Raw genomic sequence first — 20,965 nt, 5'->3', positions numbered from 1 at the left:
TCAGGCACCATTACCCCATTTGGGCGCTGGTTCATGTGCCAGCTCCTCCAGTTTCCATTCAGCTCCCTGCTTATGACTGTGAAAGCAGCAGAAGATGGCTGGAATTCTCCTGGCTTCAAGTTGGCTCAGCTTTGGGCACTGTGGCCATTTGGGGACAGAACCAGCGGATAAAAGACCCTCTCTGTGAAATTTGCCTTTCTAATAAAAATAAGTCTAAAAAAAAACCCCTTGTTTTCTAAATGTATGCTCTATTTTCCTGATTTCATACAATTCTCTCTAGCTTTAATCAACTGTACATACCCGAAAACTTACCTGTCCTGTTATTTACTTCTGTTTATTCCTCTAAAAATAGTAACAGCACATAGAAAACCTATGAGTACATACAGGGATGACATTAGCTGCAGCTAAATTTTGAAACAATCTTTTTTTTAATCTTATTTATTTAAAAGGTGGAGTTAAAGAGAAAGAGGGAGGAGAGGTCTTCCAGGCGCTGATTCACTCTATAGTGACCACAACAGCCTCCTGAAGCCAGGAGCTTCCCCCAGTCTCCCTCGTGGGTGGCGTGGCCCTCAGGCGCCCGTGTCCTGAAGCCAGGAGCTTTCCCCAGGTCTCCCTCGTGGGTGGCAAGGCCCTCAGGCACCCAGGTTCTCTAGTTCTGCTTTTTCCTGCGCATTCGCAGGGAGCTGAGTGTTAGGCGGAGCGTCCGGGATTCGAACCTGCAACCATCCTGCCCCGGGGCGGCTTAACGCTCAACGCCAGAGCGCCGCACCCTGGAACGATATTTTCTGAGCATGAGAGTGCTCCAGTAAAAGTAACCTCTGCAACGACTATTCCGGAAGCCCTATGGTTTCTACCCGGGAATTTTCACTAGCGTCAAAGAAAGGAGACAGCATCCAAAAGCACAGGGCGCCTGCGCAGCGCCCGTGCGACGCGAGGCCGAGCGTGCGCAATGGCGGAGTGCGGCGCGGCGCCTGCGCGGGACTCAGAGCGCGTGCGCGGGGCGGAGCTGCGGCATCCACGCTGTGTAGTGCAGTGTAGGTCTGGCGGCAGGAAAGCCCTCAGCGCGGGCATGGATTTCGAGAATCTCTTCTCAAAGCCTCCCAACCCGGCCCTCGGCAAGAAACAGTCCTCGGACCCTGAAGAAAGGTGAGCCCACGGCTTTCCCTTCTGGAATGGAGGGTTCCCCCAGTGGGGCGCCCCCTCTTCGTCCTTGTGCAGGGCACCCCGGGTCCTCTCTGTCCTTGTGCAGGGCACCCCGGGTCCTTTCCGTCCTTGTGCAGGCCCCCCCAGAACCTCTCCGTCCTTCTGCGGGGCCCCCCCGGGACCTCCTGCAGCTGCAGGGTGCGCGTTATACCACACCCCCTTTTCGTCTACTCCGCACCCCAGGGTAGCGGAACCCTTCTTGGGGTTCTCGTTGCCCTTCTGTGTCCGCCTCCAGGGGAGCCCCCTGCGCTGGCAGCTGGACGCCAGGCTCTCTGTTCCTGGAAAGGACCGAGCCGGGAGTTCGTTAAACGGTAGAGGAGCGCTTGTCTGCGCGTCTCCAAGAACCGGGATTGAGCAACACCGGTTATATTCTGTCCTGCTTAGAATATAATAATTATGTATTATAATAATATGTATAACCTGATGTATAATATACTTTATACCATATAAATATATGTAATACAGAACATCTCAACAACCAATTAATATATTCATTAAATCAATAAATTATGTGTAATGTATTGCATATATGATATATTTTATTATGGTATGCGTATTAATATAATTGGTTTGGAAAAGACGTAGAACTGCTGTGCCGGCGGCACTGATCTTTTTGGATTCCCATAAAACTTATTTATAATTCTGCTGTACATTGACTCTATTAATATGAGATGCTAAAAACCGCACTCCAGCCCTAACTCAGTTGCCCTAAGCTGAACCCTTGACTCACATCATTTATTCCTTTATTTCCCCTTCCAGGGATATGTCTCTGATTCTGGTAGAATGAGAGTAAAAAAAATTTTTAAAGATTTTTATATGTTTTTATTGGAAAGGCAGATATACAGAGAGAAGGAGATACAGAGAGAGATCTTCCATCTGCTGGTTCACTTCCCAAGTGGCCGCAACGACCGGAGCTGAGCTGACTCTGGCAGTTGCAGCCATTTGAGAGTGAACCAGCGGGTGAAAGGTTTCTTTCTGTTTTTTCATACGGCTTTTCAAATAGGTAAATAATAACTAAATATTAAAGTTATGTGTAGCAAAGGTCCAGGGTTCTTATTGAGTAGGAACTTCCAGTTTGTTGTTTGCCTATGGCATTATGAACTAGATCACCAGAGTAAGCAACTACACAAACGAGGGGTGGGTTTGAGGATTGTGTTTTTGGGGGGTTGTGAGGATGAAGAACCAATACTGTAGACTTGAGAAGTAACAGCCAGGGAGGGGAGAGCTGAGAGCCCCCTCCATGTGTGGCGGGAGCAGAGGCCCGACAGTGTGAAGCCTCCTGCTCAGAGGTTGAGGGATGTGAAGACTGGGAATTGTGGAGTTGGCAGTGGAAAACAATGGGACATGGTTTGGCAGGGCACAGGCTTGGGAGCCCCACCTGATTTCCAGGTTACTGCACTTACTAGCTGTGGTAAATTCGATGACTTTTCTGTAACTTAGTTTTCCGTCTATAAAGTGGCTCTTTAGCCCCTGTAGTATGTAGAGAGAGGGTTGGCGTGGTTGGGCGGGAAGTGCCTGGAGCAGCAGCCAGCCCAGGAGCACTGAGCAAGCACCACCGGTGCCACAGGTGCTGCTGGGCTGCAGGAGAGCTTGTTCATAACTGGGAACCAGAGCAGGCAAGGCTCACAAGTGTTTGGGTTTTAGCTTCTTATCCTCGGGGTTTCTGTCCACGTGCCACCTCATCCTCCACGGGTGGATGTAGCTGCGGAGATCTGGAATCAGTATAAATGGCTCGATTCGCAGGAGCTGTGAAGGCTGAGTGCCTGTCATGCTGAGAGCAGCCTGAGCCACTGCTCAGCTTCCGTCAGGGCTGGCGGTCTCTCCAGTCTCTGGAGAATGACCCTACTGCCTCGTCCTTGCTTTTGTCTGGCGTGTGACTTGTATTATTGTATAGGCCAAAGCTTGTAGCTTACTGAGATGCTGGTTTTGGTGGCCCCTCTGTGTCTTTTTTTTTTTTTTTAAGATTTTATTTTTATTGGACAGTCAGATATACAGAGAGAAGAGACAAGAGAGGAAGATCTTCCATTCGTTGATTCATTCCCCAAGTGGCCTCAACAGCCCTAGCTGAGCTGATCCAAAGTCAGGAGCCAGGAGCTTCTTCCAGGTCTCCCATGTAGAAACAGGCTTTGGGCTGTCCGTGACTGCTTTCCCAGGCCACAAGCAGGGAGCTGGCTGGGAAGCGGGGCTTCCGGGATTAGAACTGGTGTCCATATGGGATCCCGGTGTGTGCAAGGTGAGGCCTTTAGCTGCTAGGCCACTACGCTGGGCCTGGCCCTCTGTGTCTTTAGCCCTTATATTTCCCATCTTCATCCTTCTTGGGTTTACCCTTACCTTTACTCTCAATGATGTTTGCATAGTCCACTTCTCATTCCTGTGAGTGTGGAAACTATTTGTCTTCACAGTTGAGTGTGTTTGTCCAGTCACCTCGGGAGGGAGCTTACTCTACCTGAAATATCCTCTATTTTACAGGATCTATTACATTCGGAAAGGCTGTGGCCCACACATCTAGGTTTCTCATGTAAACGCCTGTTAAGATGGAAATTGTTTTTTTTTCCCCTCCAAAAGTAGCTAGAAAGCTCTCAGTAGTAGGTTGGGCTAAGAGTGTCTTTTTGTGTCTTTTTATATCCAGGATGTAAGGCCAGAGCCTGATATTTGGTATATAGTACTGAATAGAATGATGGATAAATGAGTTATGTGCCTGTTAATTCCTGAATATTATAATTTAAAATTTCAGTTTTGGATTGCTGCTGTGGTATGGAGAGTAAAGCCACTGCCTGTGGTGTCAGCACCTCATTTGGGTGCCAGTTGGATCTCAGCCGCTCCAGTTGTGATAGAGCCCCCTGCTGATGTACCTGAGAAAGCAATGTGGGAGGGCTTGAGGGGCATGAATGGCCCAAGTGTTTGGGTGTTTGGGCTCCTGCAGTCACATAGGAGACCTGGATAGAGGCCCTAGCTCCTGGCCTCTGCCTGGTCCTGCCCAGACCTTACCTGCCTTTAGGGAGTGAACCAGCAGATGGAAGATCTGTATCTCCCACTCTCTGTAGCTCTGCCTTTCAAGTAAATCTGTTTTTTTAAAAGTAATTTCTTAAAATAAAATTTCTGTTTTATGAGCAATGCATAGGCATTGACATTTATATTCATTGTGTTTTTATACGTTACTTATCTGAGGTGTTTGCAGTAGAGTGTGAATTCAGAATTTCTTTGAGCACAAATTGAAGCTAAGCCAAAGCAGCCGATTGTGATGCTGTGCTGTGTTTTTCACATTGAACAAACTGTTTAATGTTATTTGATGTTTTTGCTACAGAACCGATGATGAAGTAGATGATTCAGACACTGAAGAAACACAAGAAGAGAAAATAAAATGGGGAGTAAAACTGGAGAGTGAGCAAATCCCCCAAAAAGTAAGATTAGTTGGCATACTGAAAAAAACAGATAGGAATAAATTGTGAAAAATTAAGGAATCCTGGTTGCATTTGGAAACCAGTGACTTGTATCGAGAAAAGTTGGTTGCACTTTTTAAAAATATCATTTTACATGAACCGTTTTTAGTATTGGTCTTGTCCTGATTTTCCCCTCAGTGGTAGTCAGATAATGTGCCAACCTCCTAAAAGGTTTTTGATTTTCTCTATTTCTGAATTAGATTATAAACTTACTTTAAAAACTTCTTTCCTTGTTTAAAATTGTGAAACATTTTTGATTTGCTGACTTCAGCAGCCTTAGTGTATATAGCCTGGGCCTGTGATTATCTTGGACCAGTTCAGTTCCAAGAGAAATCCAGGTAAACACTGGGCACACCCAGAGGGGAGGAGTGCCGGCCACAGCCTTCACCAGTCACACACCCTTTCCTCTAAGAACTGCTCTTACCGTTTACTTAGCAGTCTCTGAAATACAGTTTCCCTTGCCTGTTTTTGCACTCCACTCATATGGAATAGGACTACTTGTGCCCTCTCTTTATTTGGCTTCATTTATTGTTATTTTTTTTTTTAGGATTTGTAAGTATTGTGGAGAGACATACTTGCTCCTTTTCAGAGCAGTGCAATATCCCACTGTTTGACTAGACCCCATTCTGTTGTCCTTGGCCAGCAGCTGCCTCCTGGTCTGATGGTTTGGCTCAGTGCTGGCGCATTCCTTCTGGTGTCCTCTCTCTCACGTCCTCTGCACAGGCCTAGGAGTGGAACTGCTGGGGTCACAGAGTCTTTAATAAGTAACAAACTGTATGCCAAAGTGGTCCTGCCAGCTTGTATTCCCAGGTGCAGTGAATGACAGATTGGTCCAAACTTGGCATGATACTCTTCTTGTTTTTTGTTTTTTTTTTTTAAAACCACCTCCTGCGGGGTACTGTGATGTCTCATTTTAATTTTGTTCTTGTGATTTTTATTGACTACTGTTTGGGCAGTATTTTTTGATGTTTCCGCATTGAGTTTCCTTTTTTGTGTTTGTTGATATCTCTTTATTCCCCTATTGGATTTTTCTTTAAATATTTATTTATTTGATCATCACCTGTGTGGGAGACCCAGAAGAAGCTCCTGTCTCCTGGCAAATGAATCTTTAAAAAAAATTTATTTGAAAGGCAAAGTTAAAGGGAGAGACAAAAAGATTTTCCATCCATTTGCTCACTGCCCAAATGGCTACAGCAGCTGGCCCCGGGCCAGGCTGAAGTCAGGAGCTGCTTCTGGATCTCTCGCGTGGGTGGAAGGGGCAGGCAAGCACTTGGGCCATTATCTGCTGCTTTCCCAGGCTGTTAGGAGGACGGTGGATCGGAAGTGGAGCAGACAGGAGTTGGACCAGCAACACAGGAGACAGCTGAGGCTGCTGGGCCAGAGCGCAGCCACCCCCTCGTCCCACCTGCGCTCGCTCTTTGAGTTCTTTATCCAGTATAAGAGTGGTTTTAGAAACATTTTTTGGCCTAGCTTCTTCTCAGTGACGTTTTTCCTTTAAAAACTTCATAATGTAGTTGGACTTGTTAATTTTCTTTGCTTTTTATGTGTATTTGGCTATCCTAAGACTATGAAATGTTGTCCTACATTGTCTTCTAAACGCCTTATTGTTTGCCTGTAAACTTAAAGGCAGGCAGAATCAGGCACAGTTGATGTTTATGCATAGGGACACCCTGTGAGACGTTGGCACTGATTCTGTTTTGCTTGTTAAAATGTCTGATTATTCAGCATCATGCATTAGAGAGAGGGGACTCTTACAAGTGCTACCTTTATTTCTGGACTCTGTCATCTCTTGTTGACCTGTCCCTCTGAGATCTCACCGTGCCAGTTAGCACGGCTTCATCATGAGTTTTCAGAATTGCTGAGCGAGCTTTGTAATCTAGTTTCTGTTTCTGGTCTCCTGGCTGTCCTTAACACTACATTGCCTTATACATTTGACAATCAGTTTGTCAAGTTAAATGAAAAATTCTGGTGGAGGTTTCTGTTGAAATACGTTGAATCTATAAATCAAGTGAGGGAGAACTGACGTCTTTAGAATACTGTCCAATTTCTGTGTTTTACTAAAATTTCCTGAACAGTGTTTTATAATTTTTTTGTAGGTATCTTGAATCTTCCATGTCATTCGTTAACCAATTGCTGGTATAACTGTGAGACTGTAAATTATATCGTTTTATCACTTTCTGGCTTGATATCTGATTGGTTTGGGATACAACTATTTTTCTTGTAAGATTTATTTATTTTTATCGGAAAGGCAGATATACAGAGAGGAGGAGAGACGGAGAGGAAGATTTTCCATCCATGATTCACTGCCCAAGTGACTGCAACAGCCGGAGCTACGCCGATCCGAAGTCAGGAGCCAGGAGCTTCTTGCTGGTCTCCCACACACTGGTGCAGGGTCCTAAGGTTTTGGGCCGTCCTCAACTGTTTTCCCAGGCCACAAGCAAGGAGTTGGATGGGAAGCAGTGCTGCCGGGTTTAGAACCAGCGACCATATCGGATCCCAGCACGTGCAAGGCGAGGACTTTAGCTGCTAGGCCACTTTAGCGGGCCCAGCATACAACTTTTTTTTTTTTTTTTTTTTTTAAAGATTTATTTTTATTATTTTTTCATTGGAAAGGCGGATATACAGAGAGGAGAGACAGAGAGGAAGATCTTCCGTCCGATGATTCACTCCCCAAGTGAGCGCAACGGGCCGATGTTATGCCGATCCGAAGCCAGGAGCCTCTTCCGGGTCTCCCACGCGGGTGCAGGGTCCCAAAGCTTTGGGCCGTCCTCGACTGCTTTCCCAGGCCACAGGCAGGGAGCTGGAAGGGAAGCGGGGCTGCCGGGATTAGAACCGGCGCCCATATGGGATCCCGGGGGTGCAAGGCGAGGACCTTTAACCACTTGCGCCACCGCGCCGGGCCCACAACTTTTTTTTATCAGACTGTGTGGAAGATAAATTCTTCAGTTCTTCTATAGCATTTTCTGAAAACATCTTCAGTTTGTCTTCATAGCAGATAGTTTATATGAGATAGAATTAGTTTTGAGGTTATTGCTCCATTTTCTTCTGTTCAGTGTTGCAAAAATGAAATCTGATGGAAATATTCTAGTTCCTTTCTGAGTGTGCTATTCTTCAGAAGAGTTTAGGTTCTTCTAGTTTTTCTTGTTCTTAAATTATGTGAAATTGTTGAATCTTTTTCATGACATCTCTATTTAATCTTTTTCTTTATATATTAGGGACTTTGTAATTAAACTAAGAACTTTTTATTTCCTTATGTTACAACTTCTAGCATTTTAAAAACATATAGCTTGCATATCTGTGTATTTTTTAACGTTTTGAGTTTTTTTTTTCTCTGAATCATACCTGTTTTAGATTGTTTTTTGCTTTTTGCGTTTTACTTTGTAAATTAGGGATCAGTAAGTGTTTGTGATAAGGACAAAGCAGCAATTATTTGAGTTTTGTTCTATTTTTTTTTCCATCCAGATTTTTTTTTTTTTAAAGATTGGTTTATTTTTATTGCAAAGTCAGGTATACAGAGAGAGGGAGAGACAGAGAGGAAGATCTTCTGTCGACTGATTCACTTCCCTAATGGCTGCAATGGCCAGTGCTGTGCTAATCTGAAGCCAGGAGCCAGGAACTTCCTCTGGGTCTCCTACGTGGGTGCAGGGTCCCAAGGCTTTGACCCTTCTTCTACTGCTTTCCCAGGCCACAAGCAGGGAGTTGTAAGGGAAGTGGAACAGCTAGGACATGAACCAGCACCTGTATGGATCACCTGTTCTGCAGGGTGGGGGACTGCCTCCTGAGCCACCGTGCTAGCTCCTGTTTTATTTGAGGGGAGCTCCCATTTGCTGGTTCACTGCCAGAATGCTCACAAGAGCTGGACCTGGGCCTTGAGGTTTCCCTGGGGCGAGGCAGGAGCTCCGTTGCTGCAGCTTTGTTCCCCTACTTCCCAAGGTAGCTTAGCCAGAGGGCCAGGAGTGCAGTCCGTGCTCTCCGGGGTGTAATGCAGGCATCATCACCTCCAGACTTGCCACCCGCTCCCAGGACTTGTATTCGGACTTTCCAAGCCAAGAAGGAGAATTGAGGATATTGTATAGACACTTAAATAATGAAAGGAAAAAATAAATTTCTGTAATTTAAAAAATAGTTTTTACAAATGTGCTTGAGAAGTAGAAAGAAAAGATAGGATAGCCAGAGGGCTTCCATCTGCCTGTCTACTCCCTGATTTGTATTTTGTGTATTTCCCTGGCTCAAAAAAAAGTCTAGTAGTATTCACCTTCTTTGTAGAAAGCAGCATAATTGATGATGATGATTATAGTGGTTATATTATGTTGCCACTTCATCTCATGTCTTCCCTCACTATAGACCATGCATACTATTACTTGTGGTGAAGAAATCTGCTCCAATGCTGTAGGCCTGTAGGTTTTGTGTAAGTGGAGGACAGTTAACCTCTTGGTTGAGTCATAATATTTTTATTTAGTTATGCTGAATAGAATCTCATCTTTGTATGCTCGATTACCCTAAACTGGGTGAGAGCTGCTGCACTGTAATGAGGATGCCATTTTTTCCACACCAAAATAGAAGCTTCGTGGGGTTTTTTCATTGTTTTAAAAAAAGATTTTTGAGGGTCCGGCTTAGTAACCAAGCGGCTAAAGTCCTTGCTTTGTGCACACCAGGATCCCATATCGGCGCCAGTTCTAATCCCAGTGGCCCTGCTTCCCATCCAGCTCCCTGCTTGTAGCCTGGGAAAGCAGTCAAGGACAGTTTCTCAAAGCCTTGGGACCTTGCACCCGCATGGGAGACCTGGAGGAAGCTCTGGCTGTTGTGGCCACTTGGGGAGTGAATCAACGGACGGAAGATCATCTTCTCTGTAAATCTGACTTTACAATAAGAATAAATAAATTTTTTTTTAAAGCTTTTTGTTTAAAATGTAACATGCCTACTGATCATGATTATGTATCTTGATAAGCCTGTGTCACCATGTGTGGACAAGTATAATCAATTATATTATGCGGAAGTAGCTGTCCTTAGCTGTATTGAGTTTCTCTTCCACTGGGTGCTTGGGTTCTCTGGTTCCCCACAGTGGCCTGGGGACACTGTCAGCAGCAGAGTTGGAAAACTAGATGTGAAAGCGAAGTCAGCCTAACTTAGGGAACTGGGCAGGTCTTTCTTCCTTCTCGGAGCACAGCCGTGAGCTCACAAAGTGTTGGCTTGGCAGCTGTGAGACAGCATAAATGTAAGGGGTTTTCAGTTGCACCACTTATATTTACTTGGTGTTTTATCAGGTAGTTAAAAAGTTTGGACTTTAATGTAAAATGCAAACAAAGTACATATCTCAAGCAGGTATATCATGCTGTTTTTTTGTTCTTTGTTTTTAACTCAAAATTTTCAAATACAAGAGGAGGAGGATTAGTACACAAATCCTATGTAGGCACCCCAAATTCAACAGTGATTATTTTATGGCCAGTGTTGTTTTTCATTATAGCCAGATTATTTTTAGTCACGCTATGTTTTTTTAAATTGAGAAATTATTTTTTTCCTTAGGTTAAGCGTTTTGGAAACTCTACATCACCACCAAAGAAACCGTTACGTATAAAATCCAGAAGTAAGGACTATGATACGTACAGTGATGACGATATCTGCGCTCAGGACTCGGAAGATACTTTTGCCCAGGAGCTTCAGCAGTACATAAAGGCTAAAGAGATGGCAAGTGCCACCCAGTCCTTAGCCCTTCCCGAGCACTCCGTGGCAGAGGAGGGAGCGAACGGTGCCCAGCAAGGTAAGAGCCAGACTGTCGTGCTGCACTGTGCCTCGGGATGACGTAGTGGTTTCTCTGGATCCTTGCACCAGATGACCCGGCCGGAGACCTAGCCGTTTGCTGTGTAAATGCTCACCCACCAGATGACACGGCCGGAGACCTAGCCGTTTGCTGTGTAAATGTTCACCCACCAGATGACACGGCCGGAGACCTAGCCATTTGCTGTGTAAATGCTCACCCACCAGTTGCAGGAGACAAAAGCTTATCAAAGGCCGTGGCCACTTATATATAGAGAGAATGCTAGCTCCTTTCATGTGGCATGGACAATGTCCTACTTGTGTGCTGTCATTTGATGAGGAATTGACGGAAAGAGATTGTTTTATCAGCTATAACTCAGAAGTATATATATATATTTTTGGAAAATTTTCTTTCCATTGAAAAGACATATATACAGAGAAAGGGAGATACAGGGAGAAAGATTGTCTATCCTCTGGTTCGCTCCCAAAGTGGCTACAACAGCCAAAGCTGAATCAACCCAAAGCCTGGAACCAGGAGCTTCTCAGGGGATCCTGTATGGGTGCAGGGTCCCAAGGCTTTGGGGCACCCTCTGCTGCTTTCCCAGGCCAGCAAGCAGGAAGCTGGATGAAAGTGAATCAGCTGGGACTAGAACCGAACCAGTGTTCCTATGGGATCCTGGTGAATGCAAGGTGAGGATTTAGCAGTAGGCTCCCGCTCTGGGCCCAGGAATATATCCTTTCACATTACAAGATTGTGTTGTAGTCATAAATATGAGGGCAATTGACCATTAAAAAATAGAAATCTTGGGCCCAGCGCAGTAGCCTAGTGGCTAAAGTTCTCTACTTTTAGTTACCAGGATCCCATATGAGTGCCAGTTCACATCCCAGCTGCTCCACTTCCCATCCAGCTCCCTGCTTGTGGCCTGGGAAAGCAGTCAAGGACAGCTCAAAGCCTTGGGACCCTGCACCTGCATGGGAGTACTGAAAGACATTCCTGTCCTATATGGGCTAATCTTTTACCGTTGCAGCTACTTCAGGAATGAACCAGTGGAAAGAAGATCTTTCTCTGTCTCTCCTTCTCTGTAAGATCAGATTTTCTAATAAAAATAAGTAAAGCTTTAAAAAAAAGGTCTATTCTCATATTTGAAGGGGTTTTTTTATTTATTTTTTAATCTTTGGATGAGAGACAGAGATTCAGAAAGAGAGAATGCAAGATGGAGAAAGCTCCCATCCTCAAGTTTGTTCCTCAGGTGTCTGCAGCATCCAAAAGCTGGGAACTTGGTCCAGGTCTCCCACGTAGTGACAGGAATCTGATCACCACAGCCATCACTGCCTTCCGTGGCCTGCAAAAGCTCCTGGAGTCAGGAGTCAGAGCCAGGAACCAGTCCAGGCACTCTTAATGTAGGATGCAGCCTGCCCAGCTGGCTTAAATGCCCACCCCACTGCTCTCGTTTAATATTCTTCCCTGTTTCTTTGAAAGAGAAAAACAAAACTTACTGGGCCCGGCATGATGGTTCTATGGCTCAGTTTTGCTTTACAAGTGCCTTGAAAGTACTGGGATCCCAAATGGCCACCAGTTTGTGTTCCAGCTGCTGCATTTTCCATCCAGCTCCCTGGTTGTGGCCTGGGAAAGCAGTAGAGGATGGCCCAAAGCCTTGGGACCCTGCACCCACATAGTAGATCCAGAGGAGGCTCCTGGCTTAGCAGCTGGAAGAACTTTGTCTCTTTTTCTCTGTAAATCTGCCTTTCCGATGAAACTAAAAATTTTAAAGATTATTTGTTTGCAAGAGAGGTGGATGTTCCATCAACTGGTTCACTCATCAGATGGCTAAAGTGGCCAGGGGTGGGTCAAATCAGGCTGAAGCCCAAAGCCTCTATGGGGGTTCCCATATGGGAGGCAGGGACTCGGGCACTGGAGGCCTCATCTGCTGCCTGCTCGTGTGCATTAGCTGAGAAACAGATCATGAGTAGGACAACCAGGACTTGGACCAGCACTCTCATATATGGGATATTGGAGCGTTCCAAATGATAGCTTACCTGGCTGCGTCTTGATGCCTACTCCATATTTCTCAGTACCTTAATCCAGAAAGTTCAGTATCATGTCAGTTTTCATCCATAGAGGTGTAGAATTTTTCCTGAATTATTATAATATGTACTTCTTAAACTGATACTATAAATGCTATGTCATTTTTTAAATTAACTTTCTTGTTTTCAGCTACTAAGCAGAAAAATAAGAAATCTAAAGCTGGTCAAAAGAATGGTAAACAGAAGAAAATGAAGCGAAAATGGTCTGACACTGGAAACAAAGGGTCCAACGGCTTGCCAAGGAAAAAGGGCTCCCAGGAAGAGGTACAAGAACATAGGCTTTGCTTCTGGATTTTAATCTTAGGCCTCGGTGACAAATGCAGTGTGATGCTGTGCAGTGGGAACATCCCAGCCATCCAGAGTCGCTGAATGGTGCAGGTCTGCCCTCGCTGCCAGTGGTGAACTCTTTCTGTTTTATTGCTGCTGCTGCAGCTTCCGTCCAATTACTTACTAACTTGGAAGAGTTAGAGAGCAAGAGTTGTCTTCAATGTGCTGGTTCACTCCCTAAATGGTTACAGTGGCCAGACCTGGGCCAGACTGAAAGCAGAAAGCTGGAGCTTCTTCTGGCTCTGCTAGTCTCCTACATGGTACAGGAGTCCAAGGACTTGGAGCATCTCCTGCTGCTTTCCCAGACCACATGCAGGGAGCTGGATGGGAAGTGGGTCTGCTGGGACCAGAACCTGGTGCCCATATGGGATCCCGGGATATGCAAGACTAGCTAGGCTACTGTGCCAGACCCAATTCATCTTTTTTAAAAAATGTTTGTTAGTCTGTGATCATAGTAGGGTGACAAGTGACTGCTCAGGAACCTGCTTCTCTGGAGAGTACCGTTTCACTATAGCAGTGGTCACAGAAAACAGGGTAAGATATTAGAAGTTCTGAGGATGACAGCTTAAAACATGAGGAATGTTATTTCCAACCCTTAGTCATAACCTTTCAGGGCGTATGTCCAGTTGGTTTTATTTTGAGATGGTCAATATACTCAGCTCACATGTAGCTGAGCATCTTATTAAAACTATAAATTTGACTGCTTTTGGATAATCCTATGATTTCTAGCCTTGTCTCCATTATTTTAAAGATTTATTTACTTATTTGAAAGAGTTACAGAGAGGGTGAGTCAGAGAGAGAAAAATTGATCCCATTTTAATCCCCAAATGACTGAATATCAGGGTAGAGTCAGGCCAAGGCCCGGAGCCTCACCTGGGTCTCCCATGTGGGTGCAGGGGCCCAAGCACTTGAGCCTTTCTCCACTGCTTTTCCAAGCACATTAGAGGGAGCTGGATGGGAAATGGAGCAGCTGGGACTTGAACTGGTGCCCAGATGGGATGCTGGCATCACGGGTGATGGCTTTATCTATTTTACTGCAGTGCCAGCCACCTATATATGTGTATTTATAACTTGTTGCTAGATTTTGCTTTTTATCACAAAATATTGTCACTTTCATCTAAATTGTTGTTTTTGTTCTTTTATGTTTTTTCTTTTAATAACATTAATAATCAGTGATGCAATGCTGTTGAAATCAGCAAAGCATTCATTTTAAAGTTGAGGTACAGAAGTCTAAAGTGTGCACATGAAAACCAGTTTAGAAGTCACTTTCAGAGGCTGGTGCAGTGGTTGAATAGGCTGATTTTTTTCCCCCTGCCAGTGCTGGCATCCCCTGTGGACACCAATTGGTGTCCCAGCTGCTCTACTTCCCATCCAGCTTCCTGGGAAAGCAGAGGAGGATGGCACAAAGCCTTGGGAGCTTGCACCCACATGGGAGGAAGCTCTTGGTTCCCAGCTTAGGACCAGCTCAGCTTTGGTTCCTGCCGTTATTTGAGGAGTGAGCCAGCAGTTGAAAGATCTTTCTGTCTCTCCTCTCTATAAATCCGCCTTTCAAATAATCTTTTTTAAAAAGGTCACTTTTGAATGTTGGTAATGGCAGTTTAAAATAATTTTGTGCAGCAGAGTGAAATACGTAATTTTCTGTTTCTCACATTGGGTGTTTTTGCCTTTGAAGGATGATAAGCCTAAGGAGAAGCGGCAGCCCGTCATGAGTCAGGGATTCATCAACCAGCATACTGTGATGCGCGAGGGAAGACAGATCTGCAAATATTTTCTTGAAAGGAAGTGTATTAAGGTATACAACTTTGTAAGCAAAAATATGCTAAAAGGTAACCATATAGCAGAAATATACTCAAACCATTATTTCCATTTGCCACTCTTTAAGTTATACCTGTAGGTAGAAGTTCTATCAGTATATTTTAGTAAAATATTTTATGTTGAAAGAAGTAGATGATTTAAAAAATGTTTTGTGTTATAAATATTTAGGACTTTATATTTTAAACAAATGTATGATTTGGTTATTAGGTAACTTATTAAGAACTAAAGTTTAAGACTCTGTCTCTTTCTGAGATCATTTTATTTCAAGTTTAATATGAATTGCATCTGAATGACTTATCTAACTTTCTTGTAACCCAGGGAGACCAATGTAAATTTGACCACGATGCTGAAATAGAGAAGAAAAAGATGATGTGTAAATTTTATGTGCAAGGCTATTGTACCAGAGGTGAAAACTGTCTGTTTTTGCATAATATCCTTTATCACATGATACAATAATTTTGCTCTTTGTTTACATGGACATTTTAAGTATGCAGAATTCTTGGTGAAACAGTATTATAGTTTTAGCAGAATTGTGTTCTCCAAAACCAACTTACCCCCACAGTGGTTAGATTATACTTAATTTTTTTTTGCCATTAAAAAAAGAAAAAAAGTAAAACCTCTCACCATAATTTCTGCTCAGTTTGGGTGGCGTAAGTGGATTCATGAGATCTATTCAAGTCCCAGAAAGATTGTATCAAAATCCCTTCTGTTATATCTGCTAATCAAATCCATCTTCATATGAGCTACTTGATAAAAATAAAAGGGACAAGGCAGAGCTTGCTTAACTTCAGAGTACTTGTTTTCTGTACTGTATGAAGGATAATTGTCTCTTAGTTTGAAAACTAACCTTAACATGGAGCATTAACATTTTTGTTTTGTTTTGTTTAAAGATTTATTTATTTATTGGAAAGTCAGATATACAGAGGGGAGGAGAGACAGAGAGGAAGATCTTCCGTCCGATGAGTCACTCCCCAAGTGAGCGCAACGGCCGATGCTATGCCAATCCAAAGCTAGGATCCAGGAACCTCTTCCGGTATCCCTCACAGGTACAGGGTCTCAAAGCTTTGGGCCATCCTCGACTGCATTCCCAGACCACAAGCAGGGAGCTGGATGGGAAGTGGAGCTGCCAGGATTAGAACCTGCGCTCATATGGGATCCCAGCGCATTCAAGGCGAGGACTTTAGCTGCTAGGCCACGCTGCCGGGCCCGGAGCATTAACATTTAAGAGTGAAATAGCACCTTTGATCTTTGCAAGAAGTTTTTTCTTCTCTTTTAGATTTATTTATTTTCATTGGAAAGACAGATGTACAGAGAGAAGGAGATACAGAGATAAAGATCTTCCACCTGCTGGTTCACTTCTAGGTGTTCACAATGGCTAAAGCTGAGCTGATGCAAAACTAGGAGCCTTTTTCAGGTCTCCCATGCAAGTGCAGGGTCCCAAGGGTTTTGGCTATTTTCTGCTGCTTTCCCAGGCCTCAAACAGGGAGCTGGATGGGAAGTGGAGCAGCTAGGACACGAATTGGCACCTTCATGGGATCCTGGTGCATGCAAGACAAGGATTTAGCTGCTGAGGTGTTGTGCCAGGCCCAAAATTGTTTTTCTTAAATCATTCAACCTAGAAGCCTCAAATGTTAGCTTGAAGATGGTTTTTTTCCCTAGATATTAAAGTTGTATACATTTAAGTTATTTTACACAATAATAATTTTTGGAGGGTTCAGATTGCAAGACATACCATTTTTATCAACTTTGAATTCCCCACACAAAATAATCACATTTCTTGAGGTATCTAAAAAATATATATCCCAGGATCCAATATGGGCACCAGTTCATATTCCAGCTCCTGCATTTACCTTCTGACTCCCTGCTTGTGGCTTGGAAAAGCAGTGGAAGACGGCTCAGGGCTTTGGGACCTGCACCTTCATGGAAGACCCAAAAGAAGCTCCTGGCTCCTGGCTTCGGATTAGCTCTGCTCCGGCCATTGCAGCCACTTGGGCAGTAAACTAGTGGATGGAAGATCTTTCTCTCCATCTCCCCTTCTCTCTGTAAATCTGACTTTCCAATAAAAATAAATGAATCTTGTGTGTGTGTGTGTGTGTGTGTGTGTGTGTGTGTGTGTGTATCCCTTTTGTATCGCACACCCCTAGTTTAATATGAGAATGGATGTGAAGGAGATGAGTGTCAGTAAACTTGAAGTATGGAATCTTTCTAAAATTATGTTCTTCCTGTTTTTATTAGGTTTTTTTTTTTCACCCAATGATTATTCAGTATTTCTACTATTAGGAAAAATCTTTATGTAGGAAAAATAAGGTCATTAATAGCAAATTATTTTAGCAGCATTGAAATGTTCTCTTTCTTAACATTCGGATTACATGAATATCCTTGCAAGTTTTACCACACAGGAACAAAGTGCTATCAGGGAGAGTACTGCAAGTTTTCACATGCTCCACTGACGGACGAGACACGGGAGCTCCTGGCCAGAGTGAGTACAGTGTGAGCGAGCCTTTGGTTCGCTCCTGAACAGTGTGTGAGTTACAGAGGAGCGCTGGAGGAGAGTGCCTCCCGGGCTGACATGGGACCGTCAGGACTTTTGCAACTGAGAAGTTTATTCAGTTTGGAAAATAACTTTTATATGTGTTAACCTTTGTTTGGGAAGATTTATATTCATTGCTGGTATAAATTGGAATGTTCTTAAAAACCTTCAGTAGAGTTATTAACGTTTTTTAGTAACTAAGCTAAACAAAGAAAAGTAAACCAAATGTGAAGAATCTTGTATTACAATGACTATTAGGAGGAAAATTGTCATGAGTTAATAAACATTTTAGAAAATAGTGGAGTGGTAATTTCATAGTGCTTTCCTCAAATATTCTGTGCATTTCTGAGAGGAGATTATGGACAAACTGGAGTAATTTATATTCTTTCATTTCCTATATATAAGTTGGAAATCATCTCTTAAAATTGAGGTGCTTTGCAATTTATTTTAAAACCAGACACACCATCTTGTGGCTGAAGTTCCTGTAAACATGTGTAAATATTGGAAAGTCAAAAATGCTTTTTTCTAGATTTTTCTGGAGGAAAAATAACGGGTAACGGTGGAGCTAGAAGTTAAAATGTGTTCATTTTCATATAAAATATGAATATATATATGGAAAATAACATGCAGAACTAGTTTTTCAGTTCTTCTGCTAGTAAGTATTACTAGATGAGGATGTTACAGGAATCGTTGAGAGTGTGCCTGAACGAAATCTAAGGCAGAGTAAACTATTCACAAAATGATTGTAATTTTTTTTTCCTCAACATTAGGTTTTGGATGCTGAAAAGAAATAATGTAAATAACGTAGACAAGAAAAGGTAAAATTAGACTATACCATGTTCCTTTTGTTTTCTGCGTTCGCCGGAATCGGGGTGGCGGCCTCCTTGGGGCTGCTTCTGTGGTCCTTGTTTTTCTCCTCGCTGATACGCAGCCCGCCACCACCTGCTTCTCCTGTCGGTGCTGACCCATCGACATTTTATTTTCCTCTTTGTAGATTTATCAGACGTGTGTAATTTATTAAGCAGTCTGATCAGTTTAGCTTGTGTTTTCATTTTTCGTATCCTATTTTCAGTCATTCTTCTAAGTTTCATTCATGTAGCTGTGACTCATTGAATTTTATTCCTGTATGGTATTTCATCCTGTGATTATGTTGTAGTTTATTGCTTTTCTATTGATGGATATTAGGTTATATTTTTATTTTAAATAGAGACTTCTATTATAAATATTCATAGATGACTCATGGCATAAACCTGCATGAATTATCTAATCTTTACAGCAGGGAATAGAGTTGCTTTATCCATTTTAAATGATATTTCTAAGTTATTTATACTGCTGTTTACTGCAAATTGTATAAACCTACTGTTGTTTCAAACTTGTCACTAGTTTGTGGTAACAGTTCTTAAGAAATTTGATTTTATTTCTTTTTAATCAATTTAGTGGATGTAAAAATGGCATCTTGAGCTTTATTTCCATTAAGCATAACATACCTTTTAAGCCCATAGACCCTTGAATTTTGACTTTGATGAAATGCCTGTTAATGTCTTTTGCTTGTGTTTCTGTTGATGTGGTTGTCTGTTATATACTGACTATATATTCTTGATGTTCTTGATGTCATCCTTGGTGAGAAATGTGTGGCTTTTTTTTTTTACTGTTTGAGGCATCTCAGTGAGTGGAAGTACTTATTTTCAGCACTGTTTTGGTTTGGGTTTGGGGTGTGTGTGTGTTAAGACTTTTTCATTTGTTACAGAATTAGATGGAGAGAGAGAGCTATTTTCCATCTGTAACCCCCAGATGGCTCCAACAGCAAGGCAGGCTGAGGCCAGGACTTTGCTAAACTAATTTATTATAGTAAATTCTGGTTGTGTGTGTATTCCACATAGTAATTATCTCCCATTCTCATCTGGATGCCTTTTATTTCTTCTTCTTTTTTTTCTTTCTGCCAGATTTCGTTGGCTAGAACCACTTATGCAAGGCAGAGTAGAAGTGAACACAAATAGAAAATGTTGCCTGTGTCAGTGCAAGGCGGGATAGTTCAGGGTCTGACCGTTATGTGATGTCAGCAGTTGTTTTGTTGTGAGTGTGCTGTTAATTTGGGGGAGTCTCTCCTGTTTGGCATGTTGAAGATTTTTCTCGTGGATGGGTATTGGATTTTGTCAGATGCATTTTCTTCATCTATTGAGACGATCCTGTAATTTTTCCTTTATTAACCTGACAAATACTAATCTCCCCTTCTCACTGGACGTTAAGCTCCAGACTCCTCAGTAGGCACACTGCTCCTCTTTGACTTTTAAATTTTCCAATCTGTTTTTTCTTGTATTCTTATTTTGACATGATTTTTTTTTTCTTGTATCATTTCTGATGTTTCTGAGCTCTTTGTTTCATTACCTACATGTTTTTGCTCATTTGTAGTCTTGACTTTTGAATTTTGGTTGAAAGTGTTTTTCACATTCCCAGAAGAATGTTTAATTCATTTTGGATTTTTGTGCTGCAGGGGTTTTTGGAGAGAGCCAGGGGAGCAGGGCCAGCCACAGGTGACTGTCCACAAGCTAATGCCGCTGCCCTCTTTCCTTCTGTGGCTTGTAGAGTGAGGCGTGCCGATGCCTGTCCTCTCAGAGCTCTTCCAGCACTGGCCATTCGAAGCAGTTTACAAGGTTGCTCGATGAAGGCGCCCTTTTGTGCCATGGTGATGCTGTGCAGTTTCTTCAATGATGATACAGAGGGCCGGAAATCCACTGTGCAAGTGAAGGGGCTGATTGTCACCAAGATGCCGCAGCCGTTGGAACGTACGACAGACACTCGTGGGTGGAGAAGGTGGACGTGGATGATGGAAGTCTCTTGTGACTGCGTTTTCCCAATAAACTGGAAGGAAGGCAAGGCTGGGCTGAGTGAGGACAGGTGGAATGCTGTAGATCTGAGGGGAGAGCTGTGGAAAGACAAGGGGATGGTGCAAAACTACGACTAGATCTCTTCATGTCATTAAAGACCCTCACGACACGTTCTTGGTGGGGTGGTTATTCACAGTCTGGTTCATAGCTTAAAGCAAATTATGGTTTTTTCATTTTTTAAGACTGTTGGGAATTGATTTGTTAAATAAAATGAACAATATCTTGAGCTATATCATTCTTAAATTTGGTATCATGTTTTTGTTAAAATTTAAAAATGTTTCTCACTGGTTCACAAACTGTACTCAGATGAATCTTAGATAAAAAATATATTCTAAAAGCATGATGATGTCTAATGTAGTGTTCAAGTACAAAATTTTCTAATTACAAATATGAGATTCTGAATGTGCACTTTGTTGTAGAAGTGCTGATTATCAAATACCAAAAAAGCGTCACATTATTGTGGAGAAGAGCACTGCTGACTTGGTGTGCGTCCAGTATGCCAGTGCCAGTGGCACTTCTCAGCAAAGACCAACTTGAAAACATATGCCATGGTTAGTAGATTATAATCCAGTCCTGCTAAAGCAAGAAAGAGCATTAACATACTCCAAGCAGGAAGTTTGTCAGGCAAGAACTAAGAAAGGGGACATGAGGGTGGGTGCTTGGCTTCCAAAAGCAGGTGACTGAACTGAGTGTTCCGGCAGCGCTCTGCAGCTGTCTGCCAGGGTGATTGACCCGCTCCCCAGCTACAGCTAGCGAGGAGCATCAGGCAGTTCACAGGAGACAGGAGACTGCCGCAAGTAGCTTAATGAGATGTGTTGTAAAACAAGAGTCCTGATCATTTAATGAAATTATACAAGGCAGCAGTTACATTGCCCATAGGATAACTAAGGAATTGAAGATTCTGTCATAGCTCACACTTGCAGAAG

The 20,965-nt window shown here is 43.0% G+C and overlaps 1 protein-coding gene across 2 annotated transcripts; it reads left to right on the top strand.

The window, feature by feature from the left end:
• The first annotated feature begins 986 nt into the window (after positions 1-986).
• Positions 987-20,265, top strand: ZC3H8 (zinc finger CCCH-type containing 8). 2 transcript variants are annotated; one of them, XM_040993530.1, is made up of 9 exons: positions 987-1,146; positions 4,508-4,604; positions 10,167-10,401; positions 12,613-12,746; positions 14,482-14,601; positions 14,943-15,054; positions 16,994-17,103; positions 17,925-17,972; positions 19,738-20,265. In XM_040993530.1, exons 1-8 carry the CDS (start codon positions 1,070-1,072, stop codon positions 17,946-17,948), a joined length of 909 nt encoding a protein of 302 aa, XP_040849464.1. In that variant the 5' UTR covers positions 987-1,069; the 3' UTR covers positions 17,949-17,972; positions 19,738-20,265. The 2 variants fall into 2 exon arrangements, with proteins under 2 accessions (XP_040849464.1, XP_040849465.1); XM_040993531.1 differs by having other exon boundaries at positions 19,098-20,265.
• The last annotated feature ends 700 nt before the right edge of the window (positions 20,266-20,965 follow it).

This window comes from Ochotona curzoniae, unplaced genomic scaffold (genome assembly GCF_017591425.1).
Source record: "Ochotona curzoniae isolate NIBS_2020 unplaced genomic scaffold, NIBS_Ocur_1.0 contig_883, whole genome shotgun sequence".
Classification (NCBI taxonomy): Eukaryota; Metazoa; Chordata; class Mammalia; order Lagomorpha; family Ochotonidae; genus Ochotona; species Ochotona curzoniae.
The sequence above is the reverse complement of the archived record's forward strand: the minus strand, read 5'-3'. Positions and strand labels throughout refer to the sequence as shown.

What these genes read in the sequence shown, in the direction of transcription:
- ZC3H8 (XM_040993530.1), top strand. Translation starts at nt 1,070, where the DNA reads ATGGATTTCGAGAATCTCTTCTCAAAGCCTCCCAACCCGGCCCTCGGC. An exon ending in GTGAGCAAATCCCCCAAAAA is followed by an intron (nt 4,605 to 10,166) that starts GTAAGATTAGTT and finishes TTTTTTCCTTAG; the next exon opens with GTTAAGCGTTTTGGAAACTC. An exon ending in TTGAAAGGAAGTGTATTAAG is followed by an intron (nt 14,602 to 14,942) that starts GTATACAACTTT and finishes CTTGTAACCCAG; the next exon opens with GGAGACCAATGTAAATTTGA.